Genomic DNA, 25,508 nt, shown 5'->3' with positions numbered 1-25,508 from the left:
CATTTTTATAATAAAGGCAAGAAAAACGAAGTCATATTTCATTTGATTTATTGAGGATATCTGAGATGGAATTAAATCAAAATGTAGAACGACGGATCTGATGCAATTGCGTCAGTCATATTTTAAAAGAAAAAGAAAATCCCATAAGGCAGTGCGACATACCAGAGTCAGGCATGATGCCAGTTACCCCTCGCTGTGCCACACACTGATATCCCAAAACTGTACATTAACGATGGCAATATCCCTGAACAAATCTGTGAATTCACAAAGAAGGATCCTTTAAAAACCTATGGAAAAACAAATGGCTTTAGTGCAACAGGTGCAAAATTATTTCAGTTTACAAGAGACAGAAAACATCTCACCAAATAATAAATGATCCCAGATTGAAAAATAAAATAAAACACATTCTACATGGATGTGTAAACAGACTAGTTACACAGCACACAGAACAAGGCATCTGCGAAGACTAGCGGATTTTATTAACTGTCGAGTAAGCTGTACGCATTAAAGCATAGATAAGAGCCAACCAGAAGGTGCTGATTGTACTTTTTAAAACTGAATTGTGATTTTAATAATACTAGGATTGTTTAATTGTATATATTCGTACTCTTCTGAAATGGAGTATACTACATTTATACTGATACTGTGTGATATTGTCAGTTATGACCCCTCTAGTGATGTACACATCATTGTACCACAGTTAACTGTGGTACAAGATCGTGTTGCTCTTTTCTCCCCTCTGAATCGACTAGTTAGAACAAAACGACTGCAGATATCTGTAGTTATAGTAGTGCAGGTTTTCAGTTTTTCAAAAACCAGTAAAAGCATGATATTCAATTTAAAAGGTTGCATATTTCCCTCTTCGTCACATCTGAGATTACGGCATGAATGACACGTAAAATTGTATAGTTTCATTTTTGGAAAACATTTCTCCATATTTCACTTATTCTTCGGTGAGAGCCATGTTTTGTCTGATCTTATGTCTTTCCTGGGTAAAACCAATTCTAGCTTAGCCTACTCTCTAATAAAACATAAAACAGCAAAATGACATTTCTTACTAGTCTTTTAGTGCCATTAAATCACCAAACATTCTTGAAGCTGTCACTGGAAGTGGACTTTGACTACTACATGGTCATTGTGCCCTTTTAAATGAGTTTGTCTTGTTTGCATCAGTGACGTTTGAAAAAATGTGGCAAGGCTATAATTGGGCCCTGCCCAACCATGTCTGGCAGAGTTCGTTTGCGACACCTAAGCTAGGTGATCACAATGAGATCTGCCTCTGTCGGGTCTTTGGTTTGGTTGGTAGTTTCTTCATCCTGGGTTTCTTCAGGTCGAGCCTCACACCCTTCCTCCCACAGGGCTGAGCCGAGCCCAGCGGGTGCTGACAAAGAGTGTGGAGCGGGGGTTCTGCCCAGGCCCTGATAGTGACCCTTAGGAGAAACTGGATTACAAGCTGCTTCGGTGATGGCATCTTGAGATGCAGAAGAGAGCAGGCCGGATCGCTCACCATCACTTTGCGCCTCATTGAAGTAGGACTTTCTCGGACGACCCATAACTGTTCTTCCTGCAAATGTGGACAAAGAGAAACTATTAAATATTTTTTAGAGAGGATGCAGTAAAGATCATGTTATGATGGCTCACACCAGTAACAATGCTATTCATGTAGCAGTGTGTAGTAGTCAGTTCTAGATTATCACAGGTACATCTACAGTACAGATGGTTTTGGTAGGTGTTTTTGCTCTGAGTTTTTTCTGTTTTGCTTGGATGGGATCACAACCATCACGTGGTCATTGCCATTACCATTTTGTACAGTCAGAAAACTGCACAGGACTTAGTACAATCAGTGACTACTGAGTAAAGGGAACCTAAAATAAAGAAGCCAAGCAAGTACCGACTCCAACATGCACCTTTTCCACAATCTTTTAAATTCTGAATGTTGTTCTAACTACACATTTTAAATTGTGTTTAAAAATCGCTGCTGAGGCACTCCCTTCTCAGTATAGCCTGTTATACATAAGTAACGAGCAATCATCTTGCAGACAATATTTATTGTTGAACTGGCTCCTCATTTTTGATCTCAACTCTAGCATTGCAGTCACAAAACCATACAAACAGTCGGAAAAATAGCTTAAATAATCAACGATACCAACTAGCTTATGGTACTATAGCACTTATAGAACAGCAGGAACACGTACCAACATTGCGGACTTGTTCAGAAATATCTGCTCTGACATCGGAGATGTCCCACATTGCCATGAAAGAGTCAAAACAAGACACTTCTTCGGCCTCCTGCACGTAAGGTTTGTAGGTGAAGCTAAAGTGATGGGCAATGGCTGCGAGAAACATCTCCACACATATGATGAAATCCTAAAGAAAAAAAGTGGACAGCTTCATTGTGTTGCACTATTAGGTCCCATAGGATATATTAGTTCTGTTGACCTTGGTCAGAATGTTTAAACTATACTCACATACCTGTAAGCCAGTAGCTACAGCTTCCACACTTTGCCAGTCCCATGTGCGCTTCTCTGAGATAATGCCCACTTTAACCAGCAAAGCAATGACCACAGCTTGCCTAAAACGATTTACAGCAATCACAGTTTCATTAGCCTTGTTTTAAATGACTTTTTCAGAAATATTTGGGTCATGTCATGAAGTTTTAACACACTGAGATTTACCAGAAAGAGACGAACACCACCATTTTCACACACAGGAATTTGCCGACTGGTTTGATTGGATTCAGCTCCTCTCTCAAAGCCTTGTAGAAGAGCACCAGGCAGTACATGGCAAACTAGATCAAAAGAAGACATATAAAGGAATGGGAATGAAGGAAGGGAATGCTTGTAACAATTTTAGTCCAACTTTTAACAGGATTTAGATCCACCATTACCAGCTGTGACATATTGTTGAAGATCACCAGGTATGTCCAGGCGTTTTTGAAACTGAAGTTGCCTTCATCGTACACTCGACACAGCTGACAGATTCTAGAAAGGAAGAGAAACACACAGCTGAGATCAACAGACACCAAACAAAATGTGACTACAGTTAAAGAATAAAGCATGTAACAACCAGAGGGTACTCACAAAGCAATGATTGTGGTGACAGGTCTTACTACTGTGTACTGCAACACTCCCAGCTTACATCTCAACAGCAGAACCCTGCAGAGGAATTTGATCATCTGAATTAGAAGTGAATTGGTCTGAAATTCCAAGCAAAAGCCCAAGACTGGTGAGCAGAAGTATCTCAGGATCACTTGGGCAGAAGCCCGAGACCGGCTTGATGATAACAGTTAACACTGAACTTAGTTTGTGTCGTCCTCAACACAAACTAAGTTATGGCCCATTTTAGCCACATTGTATTTGTATTCCTATTTAAACAATGAGGTTGCTGATGCTGGCCATTAGTACTTCTTTTTATACATCTACACCAGTCTCTTATATACAAAGGTCACCCGAATAAATCTGGGCTAAATTAACAACACACTTGACCAATTGTCAATTACAGATGTTGTGTGATTGAGGCTAATTTGAAGCTTGTGACTTTCACTGACTTGTTTGCTTTGAGGAAAAAAAAAAGAGATTTGAGCTCCAAGAGTTTAGTACATTAAGATGAACCCGTTTCATTTCATTCATCCGTTTAAATTTACAAAACCTCTCTGAAATGAAAATACATCGAAAGAGAAAACATTGTGCAAGAAGACCGATGCAGATTAAATCTCTAAATTGTGGCCATTTCATTGATACAGTAAGGAAACATGACTATGGCCAATAATTCCAGTAAAACGTCAGTAGATTGTCCATAAAACTAACATTTTTGGGTCAAAGTATAAACAGATGGTAATGTTTAACTAATATCGTTTTTACAGCAAAGGTATGACCAACACTTGAGCGCAGCTAAACTCTGGGTCAGTGAATTTAACCTGCTGACAGCTACAGTTTGACATAAGAGGAAAAAGTTTAAAGGGAACTCACTCTCCCATTGGCCACGGTGGGCAGCAGCAGAGAGGAGGCAGGTGTTTCTGCTGCTCCTGAGCCTCCAGCATCAACACCAGGTTGGGGTACTGGTTTTCCAGGTAGTTAAGCAAGAACGTCATGAAGTTGTAAATGACATACGCCTCGTAGCACTCCCTGCATGTGTCAAAATATATTGCTATACTGGGGTATTTCAGTGCAATCCACTGGAAACAAAAAAAGATGAAAAGGGAACAATAACAGGAAAAGCTATGAGGATATATAAACTCATAAACCGGTGTGCAATGGCTTTCATTAAAAAAAATACATAACTCACACTGTCCAAGCTGTAGATTGGAACCATCCACAATATCCTTTAAATAGAAAACACAAAAGCGTTAAACATCTGTTCTGGGCTCCTATTTGTGGCTAAAATGACTGTTAAGATCTTTACCTGATGATAGGTTTTTGAAGCTCTGGCTGAGTATAATGCACTAGATGCTGGAGGATGCCCCATAATGATATGGGTATGGTCATGAAGACAAAAATCCCAGCGATGAACCATGCTTTGTTATGAGTGCCAACCTGTCGGGACATGGAAAGGAACAGTCAACATCATTTAAGTCATTTAGCCATTGGAGTCTTGGAGGGTATCATTTAATATAAAGTCAATGGTGAAAGCAGTATTCAGATTCTGAAGTACAGAAACATTACAACCATGTAAAAACACTTAATTTCAAGTCCCGTATAAAGGGGACGTGTTTAACTAAATTGCAGTGCAGTGTGATGACTTGGATAAAGATAGTTTTTAAAGAAAGTACAATTAAGGAAAGACTGTTTTAGTTGAACACACCAGAAGAACAATGAAGATGGTAGTTATTTAAAAAAATAAAAAAGGTTATCTATATTACTCTAGCAGATTTTATGACTTTTGAAAAAATAAAACAAGACTTCAAAGTCTGTCATTGACTAGTTTCTTGTTAATATGTAAAACATCAGCAATCTTAACAGTTATAAAACCTATATAATAATACCTTATTTAGCGTTTAGCATTACTCCCTCAACGTCCTTAATATAGATTCCTATGAAAAAGTATTTGCCCCCTTCCTGTTTTTTTTTTTTTTTTGCATGTTTGTCACACTTACATGATTCAGATCATCAAGCAAATTTCCATACTGGATAAAGATATTCTGAGTAAATAAAAAAAGCAGTTTTTAAACGACAAGCTCTTTAATTCAGGGGGAAAAAAGTTATCCAAACCTACCTGACTCTACGTGAAAATGTAATTGCTCCCCAAAGCAAATAACTGGTTGTGACACCCTTGGCAGTAAGAACTGCAGTGAAGCATTTGTGATAACTGGCAATAAATCTTTCACATCGCTGTGCAGGAATTTTGGGCGAACCTTTTCTTTGCTGAATTGTTTTAATGTCAATGCACTCTTATTATTTTAGTGGGCTGAAAGCTCTTGGGGACGTTCACTACGGCTCCAAGGATTCTCTATTTTTGGATAATTATCCTCAGCTGTTTTGAGTTTCTTTAGATCGAGCTATGATGCTATGAAGCAGGCTAAAAGGTGAGATTTTTAGCCTGCTACGCTGATAGGTGTAATTTATATGATTTCTTGATTTAACAGGTCGGTTAAATTGAACTCAGCGTTCCAAAAAATAAAAATAAAAATAAAAAATGGGGTTAATCACAGTTAATTCAAGATTTAACAAAGGGGAGAAAGTTACTGTTTCACAGTGTGCCAGATCGATCTGGATAGTTTTGCCCTTAATAAATTAAATTATCACTGAAAAACTGTATTTGGTATTTACTTGGTTTAACTTTGTCTAATATTAAAATTTGTTTGACGACCTGAAACACGTACGTGGGGATGTAAACAGGAAGGTGGGACGTACTTTTTCACAGCACTGTGCTATTACTGCACAAACTGGTAGGTTTGCAAATGCATTAATAAGTGCTTAATAATGAAGAGCTCACCGGCTGCTATTGTACATGATAACAAGTAGCCAGTTGATGGTGAACATGTTTGTCTTTATACACAGTTGTACTCAAAATAACACAACGCCACATAACTACTGTAACAACTCACAACTGTATTCAAGTGCAGTATTTGAGAACCAGTGTTATCTCTGTGTTAAACCAACAGATCTCCCCAGAAAGAAGCATGAGCAAAACTGCACTGACCTTTGACTTCTGCAGTTCCCAGATGCACAACGGCAGGACCACTAAGAGCAACAAGATGTACAACACAACGACCAATGGCCGGATCCATCTTCTCCAGTTCCCACAGGAACACGGCATCTTTCACAGAGACACTGCAGGGCACCCCTTTCTTTTACTAAAGACCTGAACCAACGTCTTCAACACTTTGCGCACTTTACGTTAGCTTAGCATACTGTTACCCTCCTATCGGTTAACCGCGACTCTAAAACAATCCTTTACTAATGTGTAAGCGTATGTCGACTCTTTCTCTAACGTAGCGATTCATTCATGAGGACAAAGCTACTTGATAACAACCAGCTCATATGACTCCAATTTTAAAAGCTAGGCTGCTAACATTAGCTTGTCAGCTGATTCACCATGTAAACAAACGGTGCTGGAATAGTTCCATACTGCCAGGACACCAGGCTCCACAAATCATTAAATTATAATTCACACTAAATCAAGAGAATTGTTAAAAAAATATAAATATAAAAAGTTACAGCCAAGAGAGGTTTAGAGATTAAAAAAGTTTCCAAACTGCTGTTATTGTTGTGTGAACTTCCTGTTTTTTGCTTCAACTAAGAGCTCCACCTAAACCCTTCAACCTGATTGGTGGAATCGTGGATAGTTTGGTTGAGCTATAGCTTCATGGCCGTATGATGTGTGGTTTCGCCAGCAGATGGCAATGTGAATTAACAATTATCAGGATCCCGGCTCATTTGCTATATGTAGGGTATCAGACGTGAAACAGATTCAAAACATTGATGCTGAGATAGTAAATATGTCACTTTTAGGACATACAGAGCTTGAGTATATGTGGCATTTTTTTTCACATAATTTTTGTCTGGCCTATTTAAGAAACGTTTGGGTTATTGGTGTCAGTGAAATGGCAAATGGGATTTATTCCCATTTCCACTGGATACAGAGGCCTGTATGTAGAACAGTAAAGAGTTTATTTTGTTTGACTCCCAAATGAGGCTGTGCAGAAAGGATCCAGAGCAACACTAAGAACAAAACTATTGGTTTATTTCTGTTCCTATTTTAAACAATTTCTATCTAAATTCATAGAAATGCACTGTCTATATTTGGGCAGGATTACAACATATCAGAGGACTAAACAAAGCTTTAAATTGGGATTATTTATTGTCTCTTGTTTATTCCATTTACTTTCAAAACCAAGTGGAAGTTGCTTTATGGGTATTATTTTCTTTAAATAATAAAAGTTTAAAAGGAGCTCTTTTCTTTTTATCCTGTCTTCTTTGTTTGTATTTGTATGTGCAGACGTATGAGTGTGTTTCTCTGTAAAAATGAGGGGAGGCAGAACTTTCCTTTCTGTCGCACCATGTCTACACTGCCCCACAGTCACAGAAATCACTGGCTGTTGGAGGACAGATTGTTCATGAATTTTGTATCGATCCTTTTGGCTTTTATGAATTAGAAATAGTCTTTACCACAAGTAGCGCATGCGAGTGCCATGGTGGGTAGCTTGGAGGGATTGCCATGCAAAGTGGCATACAGGGTAGCGCCATGTAAGGGCAGGGTAGATAAACATATGCCGTGTTCGATCAAACCCAAAAACATACTTTAGCATAAAGGATGTGGCGTCCATCAAGTCAAAGTGAATCGCAGCCATAAGTGCAGTATCTCGTACGGTATAAATGGCAAATGAGATGAACAGAATGGATGGGTCTGCGGAATGATAATAATAATAATCAATACAGAAAGAAGGAGACATACTGTCTGGTTGCTGATGCATCAGCCAAAGTGCACCTCCTTTGTCAAAGAAATACGTAAGACTGCAGCAGTTCAACAATTACTTATTTATCTTAATATGTCTGCCAAAGGCCTTTGTGTCAGGAAATGTTTAGACTCACTCTCACTCTCACCACTTATATTATTGTTCAGGAACAGAAACACAGAGAGGAGGGAATCAAACACGTTCTTTCAAGTCACACAACATCTATCTATCTATCTATCTATCTATCTATCTATCTATCTATCTATCTATCTATCTATCTATCTATCTATCTATCTATCTATCTATCTATCTATCTATCTATCTATCTATCTATCTATCTATCTATCTATCTATCTATCTATCTATCTGTGTGTGTCTGTGTGTGTGTTCCTACATGACCAAAAACAAGTTAATTTTTATTCATTTCCATGTACTACATTGCTGTGAGTTCTCTGTATTTTTATTTGTTTGCATTTTTGATTGATTTTTATGAAAATAAATTCAACTTATAATTCAACATTGCTCTTCTGGAGTTGTTTGCTTGTTTAGTAATCCAACCTTGGTCTCAAGCTTTAAGAAACTCTGTTCTAATACAACCAGTCGGCTTATGTTTGGAGTCTTACATTGGATGTAGTTATTGCTGGATCTTGTAGTTAAAGTTATTTTAAAACAGATTTCACTTACCGTAAATAGATCCCATAAGCCAATAAATAAATAAAATGATAAAATAAATATCTGTGAAAGTAACTAATTCCTCTTCTTATTTTTTATTAAGAAAATATTATCAATAGAACCAATAAAAGCAACTATATATATAATTTTTAAAAAAAATTATTAATCACACGTATTGTAAAACATATTTTAAAAATATCCACATGTTAAAATAAGAAACAGATTAGGACACAGTAATGGTAAAAAGGAAGTACGCCTTGTTCCAATTCTAAAGTTGTCGTGTCAGGATATAAAAAAAATAATCTGATTCTTAGCAGATCTTTAAATTAGGAAAACCTGAGATGAACAGCAAAAGATGATATGACACCATTTTATGATTTATTTAAAAAAAAAACAAAAAAAAAAAAAAAACAAGCCAAAATGTGAATTGTGTATGAAAAACTAAATACAACCTTACTGCTTCCATAGGAATTAAGAGGCTAAGTAGCAGGCAGGTGCTGATAATCATAATGATTGATAATCAAATGTGTGTGAGTACATATGATCAGCAGATGTTTTGCCAGTTTTCTAGCCTGAAGTCTTTTAGGTGTGTGTGTGTGTGTGTGTTAACACAAGGCCAAGGATGAAAAATATCAGCAATGATCTCAAAGAACCAATTGTTGCTGCCCATGAATCTGGGAAGGGTTAAAAGGCCATTTGCAAATGATTTAAAGTCCATCACTCTACAGAGAGAAAGATTATTCACAAATGGAAAATATTCAACGTGGTTCTTCCCAGGAGTGAATGTCCCAGGAAATTCAACTCAAGGTCAAAGCAAAGATAAAAAGAAGATAAATCTCAGACTCTATAGGCCTCAGTTAGCATGTTGAATGTTAGAGTTCATAACAGTACAATTAAAAAAAAAGACTTAGGTTTTGGACAAACAAGACCAGAGTGGAGCTGTTTGGAAATGTTTGACAACACTGTGTTTGGCAAAAATCAAACATAACATATCAGCACAAACACCTCATACCAACTGTCAAGCATGGTGGGGGAGTGGTGATTATTTGGACTTGGTTTGCATCCATGGAACCTGAGTACTGTGCAGTCACTGATGACTGAACGCCTCTGTATACCAAAGTAGTCTAAAGTCAAATGTAAAGTCTGTTTGACAGCTTAAGCTTGGGCCAAATTTGGTCGCGTAACAAGACAATGATCCCAAGCACAGCAGAAAATCTACACGAAAAAGAAAAAGGATCAAGTTGCAATGGCTGAGTCAAAACCAAAGCCGGATTCTAGTGCTGTGGTGGGACCTTTAGAGAGCTGTGCATAAATGAAAGCCTGCAAAATTTAATGAACTGATGTTGTAAAGAAGACCACAAGAATGTGAGAGACTGATGAAGACAATAATTCTTGATACAAACAGTGTTCCTGGATTTTCGTTTTCACACATTGATTGCATTTCGGTTTATTTTTGTTAATGACACAATGACAGGGTGTAAAGCTGTGTTTTGCAGTTCATCTGAGGTATTATTTACTTAAGTTTAACACCTGCCAATGACCAGATTTTAAAAAGTTCTTTTGTGATCTGTAAAACCTTAGGACTGAAAGAGCATGTGCATTTCTTTCTACCATGACTAGGATATGACTGCTTCACAGACTTGACACTAAAACTCTTGGGTCTGTCCAAATTAAAAGAAAATGATATTGTTTGTGTCATCCTGTCTAAGAAAAAATCTTTCAAAAATAGGAATTTCTTTAGATTATATGAAAGGGTCTTGATAACACGTAGCCATCACATATATTTGCCTTGAACATCGACTAGTTTTTAACATATTTTTACTGTATCCACCAAATCAGAGTTAAGCTCTGCTTGGAAAGCACTCTGGATCTTTCAGATCCTCTATTTGTTTTCAGGCTTTATTTAATTCACTGCTGGCAGAAGACAAGATTCCCACCAAATTCTCTCCTGGCTTATTATTTATTTATTTATTTATTTTTGTCTCCACTTCATTGAACTGTAACATATGACATTTTAGTGACTGCAGTTTTGAGGAATTTCTTCCGAGTTACAGGAAACCAGTTGTGATATAATGCAAGGAATATGAAACTATGTCATAAAGTTCATGACCAGGCTGAGATTTATCGCCAATAGCTGAAACATTAACCAGACCAATGTCTGATAAACCGTGACTGCTACAATGGCCTGTTGGTCTTGGATGATTTTGACTTTGTATATAGAGCTACACAGTTCTGGTAACTGTCTGCTGTTGAGTGTGATGGAGTGTAATCTTGGGTTATTGACACATTTGCTCACAGCCAAATTGTCAAAAAAAATACAGATTTAGGGAAGCAGTGCTTAGATGCATTTAGACAATTAAAGCCATGCTAAAGACAGACTAAAACGAGGACTGCACAACTATGCAAACTATGCCGCTAATGGTCAAACTTTTCAGTCCTCTGCCCTACCCTCTGAGAGAGTGAATTATAAGTATCACATTCCCACCATCCAAGCCGTTCCACATCCTCTCTCCTGACATTCGCAACCCTTAGGGCTTGAGTGCCAAGCAGGTCAGTGTGTTTCAAATCACTCCCAGACGCCTCTTTCTCACAGTTGCAGATGAGAAACAGGAGGGGAGGGGGGACCTTGACTTCTTAGAGCAACACAATGGCTGAGTAAACGTCCTTGTTTCCTACGATGGAAATTGATTTATTGGTATAAGCAGCAGCATTAACATGAGGTTAACACGTTAAATCAGCGACAACAAACATATACGAAATCCATTTTTCTACAGATTATTATGAATAGCTTTTGAGTAGTGGTAAAATAACACCGTACAGATATAAACTGATCTATACATAAGTGTGCAAAACACTCCAACTAAAGACGTGCTAGTATTTGCAGACACAGCACACACTCACACACACAATAGTGCACATTCAAAGTCACACAGGTTTACGGGTATCTCTCATAGATGTAGAACATCAGAAAGGTGCTATTCTGTCCTGTCTCCTTCAATTCAAATTCAATTTAATAAAACTTTATTGATCCTGAAGGTTGACCCCGAATGAAATTGGGTCCTTAGCATATCGCTGCCATCTTACTGGTGGCTCCATGACAGAAAAAAATATTATGTTGATATTCACATAATGGGGAGCCTACCAGCTGCAACACTTGTTTGTGACTTCTGTTGCATTGCATACTAACCCGTGAGTAAGACGGCAGAGAGTTTACAGCTTATTGCTCAGTCTTTGGGTCCTTCTAGATCAATGGTGTTCACACATCAAATAGAATAAGGCATTATAGTTGTTTTGTGGTGGGACACGGGTTCCACATACAGTACTTGATCATCATTTTGGGAAATGCTCCTCTTTACTCTTCTGGCATGGTTGAGTTGAAAAGAGATACAGTACAAAGCTTAAGCCATCAGTTTGTAAATGTAACGGATGTAAACACAGGAAGAAACTAGCAGCGATTCAGATTTCTGGGAATATGAATGGAATTTTGCAAACTAATCTCAGCTTTGGCACCAGTGATCGGCAGTGGGATCAGTGAGGTGATCAGCAGTGGGGGCTAGGATTTCTGTTTCTTGACACATGATTGGAAAATATACAAAAAGGCTTACACATGCAACAAGTGCTTTGGTTGTCCACTAGAGGCCCATTGTGAGTAAGCCCATAAAGCAATGGGCTCGTAGCCTCTAAGCTCTAGGTTAGGTTAGTTCATCTAAATAAAATAAATAAATCTAGGAAATAACTGCACACAGTTGAGAAACAGTCCTGATTTGAACAAGAATGTTCTTTACATAATTAGCTATTACATACAGGCTAACATGGCTAAACTTGATACATGATTCAGTTTATTTTTCAGTCGTTAGCTTCAGTAAAAATGCTTTTGAAAACATCTGAAGCCAGTGTAGCCACACCTCTTATTTTCTTTCGATACCACTTATAAAAGTAAAACAGACAGTATGATTTAACAAGAAGTCAAAATATGTTTTGGAGATATAGAGGTATTATTAGCTAGCTTAATGTTCTTTTCTGTGACCCCTTTGAGTTAGTCTTGTTCTACCAGTGAAGCATGTAAGTATACATGGATGTGTTATATAAATGGCAAAATGTGTTAAAATGGAGGTGGACCTTTGGTTTTGGACCAAGTCAGGCCCCCTGTTTTCCCTTGTTTCCTGTCTTTACGCAAAACTGAGCTAACTGTGTGCTGGCTGTAGCTTCACACAGTAACGGGCAAAAACAAGTACAGTGGCCCCTCGTTTATCGCGGGAGTTACGTTCTAAAAATAACCTGCAATAAGTTAAAACCGCAAAGTAGCTAACTTTATTTTTTACAATTATTATAGATGTTTTAAGGCTGTAAAACCCCTCACTACACACTTTATACACTTTTCTCAGACAGGCATGAACATTTTTACACTTTTTTCTGTTGTTTAAACACTCTCAAATTTCAAACCTTGTAGAAAAATAAGTGCAGTATTATAGAATGAAACAAAAGGCATCTGCAGCACACTGCTAGCGATAGAAGATTTATGTAAATTTGACAAGCTGAACGTATTCTGTATTGTGCAGGAGACACAGCACGAGATCGATTGACAATAGTCTACAGGACGCAGAACACAATGTGCTGTAAAAACAACAACCAACCAACCAAACAAACAAAAAGCACGCAAATTTGCCCAGACAAAAATCCGTGAAACAGCAAAAGGTGAACCGTGTTATCGCGAGCGACCACTGTAAACACATTTCCCAAAATGCGAACCCAACTCTAAATGTGGAGTGTCTATCATCTCACAAAACATTCTTTACCTATGTCATTATAAAGGTAAGATAGGCTGAGTAAAAATATTGTTACTGCAGTCTAACACTTTATAAAATTGGTCATTACATGAGTATATATTTGCATTGGGTTATAAAGCAGAGATGTCAAGAAAACTGTTGTATTTGTATGTTGAAATTCACAGTGTTGTAGGAATCTGTTTTTTTCAATGGTCACACTTGTGGTTACTCTTTAATCTACCGCATGTTAGTCATTTGTATGACGTGTGTTAAAATACATTGTTGCACATTAACTGTTTGCTCTAAAACCTGCAACCCTATGTTTCCTGATGTGTCAGCTGCTTTAACAGAGGACCTGACTTTTTGTGAAGTCTACTGTGCAGTATTCTCACTAGAAACTAGGAAAAAAAATTGTGTTTTTGTCAGTGATTTTGTTCAGATACGTCCAGAGTGCACCCCTTTCTTGATAACTCAAAAAAAGCAGTGGGACTTAAACATCAGGCGAATAAACTTTAAAGTCATCCTCTAGTTTATACCACGTAGTAGCTCAGGGAATAATAAGTATGAGCCAAATATACTGTACAACAACTGTCACTAGCATGCTTTCCTGTTTTTCATTATCAGTAAGTAGCAAACTCCAGGGGACTCATCACTCGTCATCCCCTCTGACGGAGAACAGTCAGCTTTTTCCTTCCTGCAGCATCCTTCCCAGTGGTGCTGCCCTTTACAGGAATAGCACACTTGGCTCCTGATAGAGAGCAATTTATAGTGAGGCTCAGCTGCTTCCCTTTAAAAGTTCTCCTCCTCCTGCTTTCCTCCTCCTTCTTCTTACAAGCTAGAGTCACTGTCCGTGGGTGTGGGAACAGAAGGAGTTTGTTGGAGGAAGTTTAGTCTGCTGAGAGACTCAGGAAACACCAGCGTATTGAAGTTCCCCAATCCATTTTCATCCCTTTTATTCCAGTTCCTAATGCATGCCTGCCATATTCATGTTTTGCTTCTGCAGTCCTCACGTAGATTATTGTCTGAATGTGTACATTTTTTTGATTTATGTATTATAATATGAGTATTTGTCACATTTTAAGTGCTTGATGGGGATACAGAAAAGCTTCAAAGACACTCCTCAGCCGGGAACTCAGTTGCTGTACTTTCTGGTACCGCGGTCAGTGTGGAAGTTGTTGGGCTCTGGACTTTTACACTGAATACTGGTGCCATTCATGGGTCCGGTGCTGTTCAGCTGATTGTCGGAGTAACACCAGCAGCACAAACACGACTTGGAGAACATGTGAAGAGAGGAAAGGGAACATTTAAACATGGCAGCGTTTGCAGACAGGATTTTTCACTCGTGTAGATCACATTTCTCGTTTGCTCCTGCAACTCCTTTCACATGCAAGCTTGAAACATGGTTAATCTCAGTCTCTGTCCCTTCGTGACCTCGGCCAGTAAAATTAGTACATAAATCATCAGGCTGCTTTTACATTTTGGTTACCAAAAGTCATCACAAGCTAAGCGTTGTTTGCTCTCCCAGCCTGACCAAAAACATTAGAAGAAGTGTGGGTGTGTGGAATTAAAAAAAGAGTGATTTTGCATGCATGCCACATGTGTATATATCCATGCCTACTATACCTTGAAGCAATTTTTGAACTTCTTGCTGACAAAGTAGAGGATAATGGGATTTATGCAGGAGTTGATTGTTGCAAGGTTGATGCCAAAGTAGTCCAGGATCAACAGGAAACTGAAAACAGAGAACAGGAGAAATATTGAAGGAATAATTTTCAAACATTTTTGGAAGCCCAGCTTCCAAAGAAGCTAGTGACACCCTGAGTTAAATTGGCCCATGCGCTCCCATACTCTTCTTCCCAGTAGATTTTTGAGGACCTTGTTTGTCAGAAGTCTATTCTTCTAGAAACTCACTTGAGCAGCTCACATCGCATTTTCTCTGTCTGGTTGTAAATCATCTTCTTAAGAATCCTGCTGAGGTGCAGTGGGAACCAGCAGAGGGCAAAGATGAGGACGAGGGAAAAGACAGCTTTGGCCACCTCTCTCCTCTGCAGAGGGAAACAACAGATTACTGTGTAGTCTGAAGATGATGTTTAGGTAATGAAATGTCAAATGTTAAAGCAATGGAATAAACACTGGGATTATATTTAGAGAGAAAAGGCGATTTAGAAATGTTGTTGAACCTGTTTGAGGTGCTCACTGAGAGCGATCCGGAGGCTGCCATTCCTGCGGTTGAGCATCTCGCAGGTCATGAGAGTGTAGAAGATAGCTGTGCAAATCAGTGGTACACAAAAGTAGAAGCCAAACAGCCACCAGTCCTTTGCATCTCTGTAGAACTAGAGAGCGACAAACACAGTGACGCGGTTAGTTATGAAAAACTGCAATAAATTCATGTTTTACTGTGACCTGGGAGTTTGAGACTAGGGAGTTGAAGGTTTATGACCTACTGGGACTCCAGACCGCTGAGCTCCACACATTTCCCATACATACATATTTATTAATGCCCCTTAAGCTTATCCTTGCACATACAATAATGTGAAAAAGTACTTTTTCACATGATTACATACAGTCCTGTGAAAACACCCCCACGATTCAATAGCCTGTTGAACTACTGTTAGCAGCAATAACTTGAGGTAATGATTTTCTGGAAGACTATCAGTCTCTCACATCGTTGGAGGAATTTTGGCTCACTCTTCTTTACAATGTTGCTTCAGTTCATTGAGGTCTGTGCGAATTTGTTGATGCACAGTTCTCTTAAAATCCCACCGCAGCATTTATTTTTACTGCTTTTTCTGGTATGTTTGGGATCATTGTCCTGTTGTATGACTGAATTTTCCGACAGATGGCTTGACATTTGATTCTAGAATACTTTGGCATACAGAGGAGTTCAGTGCTGACCTCAATGACTGCCAGGTGCCCAGATCCTGTGGTTTCAAAAAAAGCCCAAGTCCTCACCACTCCACCATTGTGCTGACAACTGGTATGAGGTGTTTGTGCTGATATCACGTGTTTGGTTTTTGCCAAACATGGCATTGTCAAACATGGTCAAACTTTCCACTTTGGTCTCGTTTGATCAAAGGACATTGTTCCAGATGTCCTGTGGTTAGTTCAGATGCAACTTTGCAAACCTAAACTGTGCTGCAGTGTTCTTTTTAGAGAGAAGAGACTTTCTCCTTTCTCCACTTCCTTTCTCTTTCCAAACAAGCCATCCTTGTCCAGTCTTTTCCCAATCGTACTGTCGTGAACTTTAACATTTAACATGCTAACGGAGGCCTGTAGCTCCTGGGGTTTTGGCAGCCTCTCTGAGCCTTGCATGATCTGACCTTTGGGTGAATTTGCTGGCATGTCCACTCCTGGGAACACTGGAAACTGTCTTAAATGTTTTCCACTTCTAAATAATCTTTCTCTCTGGTGAATGAAGGACTTGAGATTCTTTGAGAAATAGCCTTCCCAGAGTAATGAGCAGCAACAATTTGCCTCTCTGACACTGTGTACTCCTTGGCATGGCGTTAAAACACACCTGAATGCTCCAGACCAGCAAACTGCTGAAATTTCTGCTTTTATAGAGGTGCTCACATTTGCTGAGGATCAGTTAATCAAGTCTCCTCTTAATTCCTATGGAAGACTTTTTTTTAACCCTTTAAAACCAAGTGTATCAGATTTGATACATGTGTTTTTGTGAGTTTTTGAGACTTCTACATCATCAGCGTGACTTTTTTTTTTTACCCTCAAAAAATCATATAAATTGCATGACAAATTTTGACTAAATTGCAAAAATATTGTACATAAGCACAATTTAGCAAATGTGATACAAATTCAACCTCATATATGCAGATTCAAGTTTTTGTCTAAAGGTTTGACAAACACTCCATTATCAAAAAATGAAAGATTTCTGGTGGTTATTTCATGGTTCAGGTTTTAAAGGGTTTAGGACTTTATGCAGTTTCTGCACTATAATCTATAGTTCCATTTCATCAGCTATTCACATGGCCCTAACATTAATAAAAATCCTAAATAGATGTCATATGTGGTGTTGGGCTATGGAAGTAAACTGAAAATCATTAAACTGGACTTCATGCTATAGTAGAATCTATGCTTTTGTAACCGAAGCAGTTCTCCTCACACCACTACCAGCCTCCCCCTGTACTCCAGTGTTAATGAAGTCCATGTGAATGCTGCTCTGTACACAGACTGTGTAGCAAGTCTGAAATCAAGCCGTTCTAATTACACTGTGTATAATAAGAGCCTCTGGTTTTCTGTGGTTCTAAAAAATATGCTAAATATGCACTGTTTCAAAACCCTACAAACCAGACCAAACCTTATTACACCAAGTTTTTCTGGACTCTTCGTAGAACCACTTCAGGTTTTGGTATCTTGTGCTTTATGGACAAAATAGAATTAGGTGTCTTTCAAAAATATCCTATTTCATTGCTATTAAACAATGGCACAGACTTTAGCACTGTATTGATATCTGGGAGAGATTACCTCAAGGGTATGCACATGTGGCCTGAGCCTGAGGCCCCAGGTCTGTGTAATTGCACTTGGCCTGCAATCAATTACGTGGTCCAAAATTGTGAAACAGGGCATAATCACTAAGAAAGACTAAGCCGGCCAGGTCTATTCCTTTAATATTCACTGGAGCGGATTCATGGCTGTATTCTAGTTTTCTTAAGGTCTAAACATGCTTTACTGGGGCACCGATGCTTTAAAAACATGCGCCCATATATAATGAAAATAGCACACCAGTGCACCAGCTGTCCATTAGAACCACTTACCGACTCCAAACGAACAATACGATGCTTTTAAGATGATGGCAGTGATCACGATGGAACTATTATGCTGATCTTACACTCTGAGTAGTTCTCCCACGTGTGTGTGTCCCATGTCAGCAGTCATGTCAGCAGATCATTTTGTCTCTACATTACAGAATTCAACAATTCTTTTGCACATCCTGGCTTTAGCGCAGTCTAAAAAGTTGGGCACAAAATGCAATTTCTTTAAAGGGATGGCAAAGTGGTAACAGCGCACCTCCATGAAGGCACTCCGGGGTCTAAGCATGCAAGTGCGCATGGTTTTGTTGGCATAGTCGAAGGTGATTATGTCGAAACCGACGGCCTCCGGCACTGCCAGGATGAGTGAAAGCACCCAGATGGACACGATCTCAATGACGGTGATCAGAGGGATGCCCACGCCCTGCACTCTGCTCCACGATGCCACAGCCCGGTATCTGTGACACAGCGGGACACAAAGTTATCACCTGGCATATGGCTATTTATGCCATAACTGTTACACACAATGAGCAGCTTAGATTAAAGCACCGGCTGATTTTAAGTTACTGCAGTAATGACTGTAATTACTGCAGTTATCCTTACAGCACCCTAGGATACAAATAATGTAAGACGAATATAAAGTGTCAGTTTAATGTTTAAAACAGGTCAGCAAGAGTTCAGCTGTGCGATAGAAATGTAATATTAAAGTAAAGTCATCACTTTCTTCATCTCTCCTGATTGACAAAGCTAACAAGAGCTTCCTTATGCATGGCAGCACACCAAGCACAACAAACTGCTCAGTCAGCAAACACTATCAAAATGTTAAGAATTCATGAGCAGAGATGATCAATTGTTTATTTTAAATATCTAATATTTATATTTTTGTGAAGCCTCCAAACAGACTGGCCCATGTTGGCAGAGGGGTCTGTGTGTTGGCTTGTGTTTCCCGTGCACTGAATACTTGTTTGCTTGTTTGTTTCATTAATGGAAACCACTTGTCGAAATGTTTTAGTAAAATCGGGCATCAAGATTTTATAGCAAAAACAATATATTTTTCATGACACATTTGAATTTCTCTGTTGAACAACATGGTGGCATTTATATTTTACTAAGTGGTAATGTATCCACCTTTTCCTCTTCCTCCAACATTGAAAAGATACAAAAGGGACTCGAGCACTTTCATAACACACACACACACACACACACACACACACACACACACACACACACACACACACACACACACACACACACACACACACAGATGAAGATATGCTACACATTTCCTGGAAACAAATGGAGAGCATCTGCACTTGAACTACAACGGTACAGAGCTGCAGCCTGGCTTTTCTCATAACAGAGGTCATTAATATTGTCTTCTTATAGCTGAGCCCCGGTGCTCCAGGCGAGCCTCTTATCTATAAAGTTGAGTGTAGTAGATCATATGAGATGACCGTGAGCTTCAGCACTTCATGATCATCAATTATTCATTAAGGAAATTCTATTAAGGTGCTATTAAAAAAAAGAACCTGTCAATATGCTTGCAATCAACATACTGCAGACTAATGTTAACATCAGAAGTGTGCAGCTTATATATAATATACAACTCCATAAAAGAAGTAAAGAGTCTCTTTTTTGAGGGGGTTGCAGTGAAGCAATAGAAAAGAAAGTAAAGGGATGACTCTTGAGTGATTATGCACAATCAGTACTGACGTAGTGTAGCAAGTTTCCTGGAACAGATGATCTTAGCATTCCTGCCATTACCCTGAAATCCAATCGAAATGTTCATACATTTTGCTGAAATTAATTCCAGCATCTCCTGTTTATGTTAGAAAAAAATATTTGCGAGCAACTAATCTAAAGCAATGTTCTCTTGTGCCGAGCACAATATGGATTAATTGGCACGGCTGGTCGGCCAAATCGAATTTGTTAAATTTTCTTTCCAGTTGTTTGGCTGCTGTTTTCAGCTTCTGCTTTTTCCATCTAAGAAAAGCGTACGGGGATGATCGTGCATGTTTATGCGCAGAGACCTGGCTGGGTGAAAGAATGTAAGCTCTGTGGGAAGCTGCTGCTTTTAATAATGGGGAAAAAGCAAAAACTGGTTCACTAGTTAATAAAACTGAAGTTCACACTTAAGCAAATACACGTACAGATGTCAGATGTACAGCGCGAGCTTTTTAAATGCCAGATCCTCATATAAGAGCTCTCTACTATGTGACTGAGCAGTGTGGCAATGTGGCAGCACTGACCTGTCGACGCTGAGGGCGCACAGGTTGAGCACTGTGATGCCCACAGATGCTTTCTGCAGGAAGGGAACAAACTTACAAAGGCACAGGCCCACAATGCTGTCATCGAATGGGAAGCGTGATGCCAGGAGCTGGAAAATATAGAAAAAAAGGAAAGGATTTAAATCCGATTTAATACGTATTCTTTACGCACATCAGCAAAACTCACACTTCCCTGATGTATCATTAAAAAGTAAATAATTTTCTTTGTCTTCACGTGCGTTTTACAAGCCTGCTGTTACTGTTGTTTTCCTGACTCAAATGGGTCCTTTTGCATATATAAGACCTTCCTAGTGGATTTTACTTTGAAGTCCGTCAGTGTCATCTTAACATCACTGTCAGTCTGCAGGGACCACTTCCAATATTGGAGAAATCTCAATATTGGCTTTCTACTTTTATCACTAGTGTCTAACAGTTGTTTTCTACTACTTCTTCCTTTGGTAAAATTAGTCAGGGTCACGTAAGCACTTGGACACTGAAGCGTTTTTCAGCAGCACAAAAGTTTTACAAAGCAAAACAAAAGACAGTGTTTCTGGAAACAATGTCTTTGCCCCGAGGAAGACAACAGGAGGTTTCAACATTGTAGATGTGGCTCTTTCTTTGTTTATGCATAAACTGCTCCCCCATGCAGAAGGATTGTTGTTTCCTCTTTGCACATGTGTTGCTCAGACTACAAAGTCACTCTGCCCTCAAAGTCCCAAGATAATTTTAACCAGGTGCTTTTTTTTCTTGGTTAAACCACATCCTATAATGAGCTCAAAGGATCAGGTTGACTGATCACTTCATTTTGCCATCATTCTTTATTATTGCAAAAAAACCATGACAGTGTTTACTGAAAGAAATCAAACGAAGGCAGGGGGCCTGTAATGATTTAACATAGTCATTCACATTCTGAAGAGGTCCCAGCGTAAACAAAAGGGTCGAGTCAAACCAAACTGAAACGAGCTGCAGTTGTGCTCTCGTGACAGTGTCTTTTAAAGATGCTGATAATCATTAAAAGACTGTTTAACATGTTTAACAGTTGCTTATTTGGGTAAAACTAATAATAATAATTATAATGCTCATAAGGACGAGAATAAAACCAGTCGATTTCAAACATGACCGACCGATAAGCTCTCATGCTCCTATTTCACCTCACTTTTATTTGGATGATAAAGTACAATAAGTACAAAAGTTATTTATCACTTGTGGAGCAGTGAGATTTGAGAACAAAACAAAAAAAAAACAAATTCCAGATAAGGGTTCATGACTAATGTCTCAGGTCAGCGCAAGGCCAGTGATGTGTGTGACTACAGCCTGATTCTTATGTTTAGTTATGTCAGCCATACCACTGCTTGTCTCATCGCCACACGAACACGATAACAACCTGACTGATTAGGCTTTGCCATCTATTTGTACACTCACTCAGGCCCTTTCCCACTCACCCCCCTCTCTCCTCTTCTCCAGTCTGCCTGTAATATTCCACTTTATCTGTGCATATCGCCTTTGCTGTCCCTGCATTTCATCATATTCACAACGAGACATGTCACTCAGCAGCCTTGACATGAAAATAAGAGTTTAGAGTAAGCAAAAAAAAAACTGTACCTTGTACACATTGATGGGTATATCAATGACAATGTAGATAAGGTCGCCCAGGGCCAGGCTGGCAATGAGGGCGTTGGGTCCATTCCTCATGCATTTGTGCTGGTATATAATCCTCAGCAGGGTGGCGTTGCCTACTATCCCGACTACAAAGACTATAATGGAAATGATTGTGTTGATGTACTTAAAATGCGCGTTGATTGAGGTATTTACAGTGCAATTAGGTGGTTTCTTTACTGCAGTTGCGTTGCCAGAGCCAGATACCACCGCTTGTGTCCGCTGGTGGATGCCGGACCCCGTGCTTGGGCTGACAGTGCTGTAGAGACCAGACTGGAGGGTGGAGTGGACGAGAAAGCTGGAGAGAGGGTCCTGGTCCGCTTCAGCTCTGTTTATCTGGCAGATTCCTCTGGCTGCCATACAGGCCATTAGCAAAAACATATGTCCAGCTGGAGAGCCCATTATGGGACGCATTGAGCGCTTTGATATCACTGACAGAAAGATGGTCCCAATGTATCACTGGTAAGAAGAGAAAACAAACAAAAGCAAGAAAGACGTGGTTATTTTTTCAGAAAGCTCACAGTAAATCTGAAAAGACGGGAGTGTAATGTTAGAAGTCAGAGATGACGAGAATGTTTGATGGCCTTAATGTCCCTTTCAAAAGCTATGAGGAAGTTCAGCAACATCTTTATGACTTCTAAAAGGTTTTGCCAAGGGGGCACAGATGGATGATGCCAGGAGTAGTTACAGTGAGGATGAGGCATCAACAGAACACGTCGGGGATCTGTTTTGCTCTCAGTCAGTCCTGGATGAAGCAGCACTTGGTTGTATCGATAATGTTGCAGCTGGACGTTGGGGTTTTATGTCAGCTTGTGCTGTTTTGACAACAAGCCCTTCATGTGAGTTTGATTTCCTATGTTCTTTATTCTCCATCTGTTTCTAATTTCAAAAAGTTTAGACTTGTGGTACTGAGCTTTTTATAGACACGCTGGATTGACTTCTAGTTAGCTGAGTAATGCAAGAGCCCAGGTTAAAATAAAAACCAGATGAAGACCCAAACCCACAGAACTAAGAGGTAGTAGTAGTAGTTTATAACTTGAATCCCTCTTCTTATTAAAAGGAAAAAAACAACCCTACAACAACAACAACAACAAACTTTCTGGACAAAATCAGAGTAAGAGAGAAAGTTTTAAACTATCACATCCACAGTGAAGCCCTTTTCATCATGTCACAGTACCGGCAACTCTTATAGCCCAGAGTTCTTCCTGTTCAAAGTCCCAGCTGTCACCAAGTACACAAAGAACTATTTAGCAGCCAGCCCTTCAAGTAGCATCACAGTTTAGCATCAGCATGACACTGCTGGGATCTGTGACAGCACGCAAACTGATCTATCCATAAATAATAAATACATTTGGTTTTCACCTACCGCTTCTAAAATGTCTGCCTGGCCCCCTTGGAAAGCGTCAGGCAAACTTTCAGCTGAAGCCCCCAGACATCTGTATCACATCACATGAGTAATTAACGCACTATCAAAGCCGCAGCGTATCCCACTTGGTTTGAGCAATGCACCCGTCTGCTCTGAGGTGCCTTCGCATTATGGCTCAGAGTTTCCTGTGGAGAGTTTGCAGTACGTCTGAGTGTGTGCGTGCTCAGTCGTGTGAGTCTGAGGTTTTGTGTACTTCTACATGTGTATGTGTGTGGGTGTGTGTGTGTGCGTGTCAGAGCACCAGTGAGACACTTTGACTGGGTGGGATAGTAAATCTCCACCTCCCTTTGGTAACAGACTGGGCCCCCTTTGGAAACATCACCCTCCTCTCTTCTCTCTCCTCTCTCTCAGAGGCACCGCCTGCTGACAGTCATCTCCATGGCGCAGCAGCACCCACACACACACACACACACACACACACACACACACACACACACACACACACACACACACACACACACACACAAGGGCAGGGGCATCTGGGAGCCCAACGCCCCTCCAATCTGCCCCTTTCCTTAAATCCCTCCCACCTCCACTTTCAATCCCCTCTGACTCGCAATATGTCTTGTATACATTACATACAACTGTTTCCTCACACAAAAGGCAGCAGAGATTAGACTGGAAGGAGGAAGGCAAGAGGAAGTCAGTGTCCATGTTGTGATGTTGTGTTTGTTTCATCTAAGTGGGAAACGGAGACGGGAAGTGGGAGCTAACCATCAGCCAGCCTTTACATCAACATACTACGAGCTGTGTGGGTGGCCGAGCCACATCACACTTTCTTAACTTTCGATTTATTTAAGGTGTGAAAGATATATAATATCTGTTGAATAAGTTATAAGTTAGGGGAAAAGCATTAAACAAGCGTTCTGCTCCATTACCAGACTTCTAAATGAACAAATATTAAATCAACTGGAAATTTCTTTCACCTTTTTAAGGGGAAAAACCCCCAAAACAGAGGAAAAATAAACAAAATTCCCAAACTGAGTGCTATCTGAGATAACCAGACGCCTGAGATGGGAGAAAAAGCCATTTCGATGTCAAGCGAGAAGAGTGCTTGTGCATCAGTGTCCATTATGGATTTCAAAATAGTTTATGATGTGAGCTGAGAGCAGGAAGAAGGCTATTGAAGTCACCGCAATCTCTGTTTTGCAATACCAAAAAAGCTGACGCAGCAACTGCACAAAGAGGAAAACACCACTCAGTTGTATGCCATTCCTGATACAGAACCAGCTGCATATAAGCTAAAAATGAAAAACTGTCTTCTCAATAGATTAAATAGCAAAAAGGCGACAAGAAGTTGTGTTTTATGTTGATTCTGAGCATTTGTGGACTTTCCAAAGTTTTCTTTTGCATAGAAATAAGCCAAAAAATGCACTTTACGTCAAAGGTATTTTATTTATTGGGCACTATTGGAAAATTTAAACTGTATCTACGTTACAGCGACACATATACAGTGGGGCAAAAAAGTATTTAGTCAGCCACCGATTGTGCAAGTTCCCCCACCTAAAATGATGACAGAGGTCAGTAATTTGCACCAGAGGTACACTTCAACTGTGAGAGACAGAATGTGAAAAAAAAATCCATGAATTCACATGGTAGGATTTGTAAAGAATTTATTCGTAAATCAGGGTGGAAAATAAGTATTTGGTCACCTCAAACATGGAAAATCTCTGGCTCTCACAGACCTGTAACGTCTTCTGTAAGACGCTTTTCTGTCCCCCACTCGTTACCTGTATGAATGGCACCTGTTTGAACTCATCATCTGGAAGGAGGTTTTGGCTCAAAATCTCACGATACATGGCCCCATTCATTCTGTCCTTAACACGGATCAGTCGTCCTGTCCCCTTGGCAGAAAAACAGCCCCATAGCATGATGTTTCCACCCCCATGCTTCACAGTAGGTACGGTGTTCTTGGGATGCAACTCAGTATTCTTCTTCCTCCAAACACGACGAGTTGAGTTTATACCAAAAAGTTCTACTTTGGTTTCATCTGACCACATGACATTCTCCCAATCCTCTGCTGTATCATCCATGTGCTCTCTGGCAAACTTCAGACGGGCC

At 39.6% G+C, this 25,508-nt stretch overlaps 2 protein-coding genes across 3 annotated transcripts; both read right to left on the bottom strand.

Annotated features, from left to right (window-relative positions):
* Positions 1-31: 31 nt before the first annotated feature.
* Positions 32-6,747, bottom strand: tmem184c (transmembrane protein 184C). The gene is made up of 10 exons (XM_080879213.1): positions 6,139-6,747; positions 4,402-4,532; positions 4,285-4,321; positions 3,969-4,174; positions 3,081-3,155; positions 2,888-2,981; positions 2,676-2,788; positions 2,473-2,572; positions 2,196-2,367; positions 32-1,564 (listed from the first exon to the last, which is right to left on the bottom strand). The coding sequence occupies exons 1-10, from the start codon at positions 6,253-6,255 to the stop codon at positions 1,254-1,256; spliced, it is 1,356 nt and encodes a 451-aa protein (XP_080735339.1). The 5' UTR covers positions 6,256-6,747; the 3' UTR covers positions 32-1,253.
* Positions 6,748-11,214: 4,467 nt separating this feature from the next.
* ednraa (endothelin receptor type Aa) lies at positions 11,215-23,743 on the bottom strand. Of its 2 annotated transcripts, XM_080880396.1 has the most exons (8): positions 23,388-23,743; positions 21,968-22,480; positions 20,348-20,475; positions 18,358-18,556; positions 15,513-15,665; positions 15,244-15,377; positions 14,956-15,064; positions 11,216-14,602 (listed from the first exon to the last, which is right to left on the bottom strand). In XM_080880396.1, the coding sequence occupies exons 2-8, from the start codon at positions 22,433-22,435 to the stop codon at positions 14,465-14,467; spliced, it is 1,329 nt and encodes a 442-aa protein (XP_080736522.1). In that variant the 5' UTR covers positions 22,436-22,480; positions 23,388-23,743; the 3' UTR covers positions 11,216-14,464. The 2 variants fall into 2 exon arrangements, with proteins under 2 accessions (XP_080736523.1, XP_080736522.1); XM_080880397.1 differs by lacking the exon at positions 23,388-23,743 and having other exon boundaries at positions 11,215-14,602; positions 21,968-22,475.
* Between the last annotated feature and the right edge of the window lie 1,765 nt (positions 23,744-25,508).

This window comes from Rhamphochromis sp. 'chilingali', assembly GCF_963969265.1.
Source record: "Rhamphochromis sp. 'chilingali' genome assembly, chromosome: 4".
NCBI classification, from domain to species: domain Eukaryota; kingdom Metazoa; phylum Chordata; class Actinopteri; order Cichliformes; family Cichlidae; genus Rhamphochromis; species Rhamphochromis sp. 'chilingali'.
The sequence above is the reverse complement of the archived record's forward strand: the minus strand, read 5'-3'. Positions and strand labels throughout refer to the sequence as shown.

Coding starts and splice junctions, on each gene's coding strand:
- tmem184c (XM_080879213.1), bottom strand. CDS start 6,255: ATGCCGTGTTCCTGTGGGAACTGGAGAAGATGGATCCGGCCATTGGTC. Junction 3,156..3,968: donor CCACCGTGGCCAATGGGAGA/GTGAGTTCCCTT, acceptor ATTCCTCTGCAG/GGTTCTGCTGTTGAGATGTA. Junction 2,789..2,887: donor TCAACAATATGTCACAGCTG/GTAATGGTGGAT, acceptor CTTTTGATCTAG/TTTGCCATGTACTGCCTGGT.
- ednraa (XM_080880396.1), bottom strand. CDS start 22,435: ATGCGTCCCATAATGGGCTCTCCAGCTGGACATATGTTTTTGCTAATG. Junction 20,476..21,967: donor TACCCATCAATGTGTACAAG/GTACAGTTTTTT, acceptor TATATTTTCCAG/CTCCTGGCATCACGCTTCCC. Junction 15,378..15,512: donor TCAGTGAGCACCTCAAACAG/GTTCAACAACAT, acceptor TTCCCTCTGCAG/AGGAGAGAGGTGGCCAAAGC.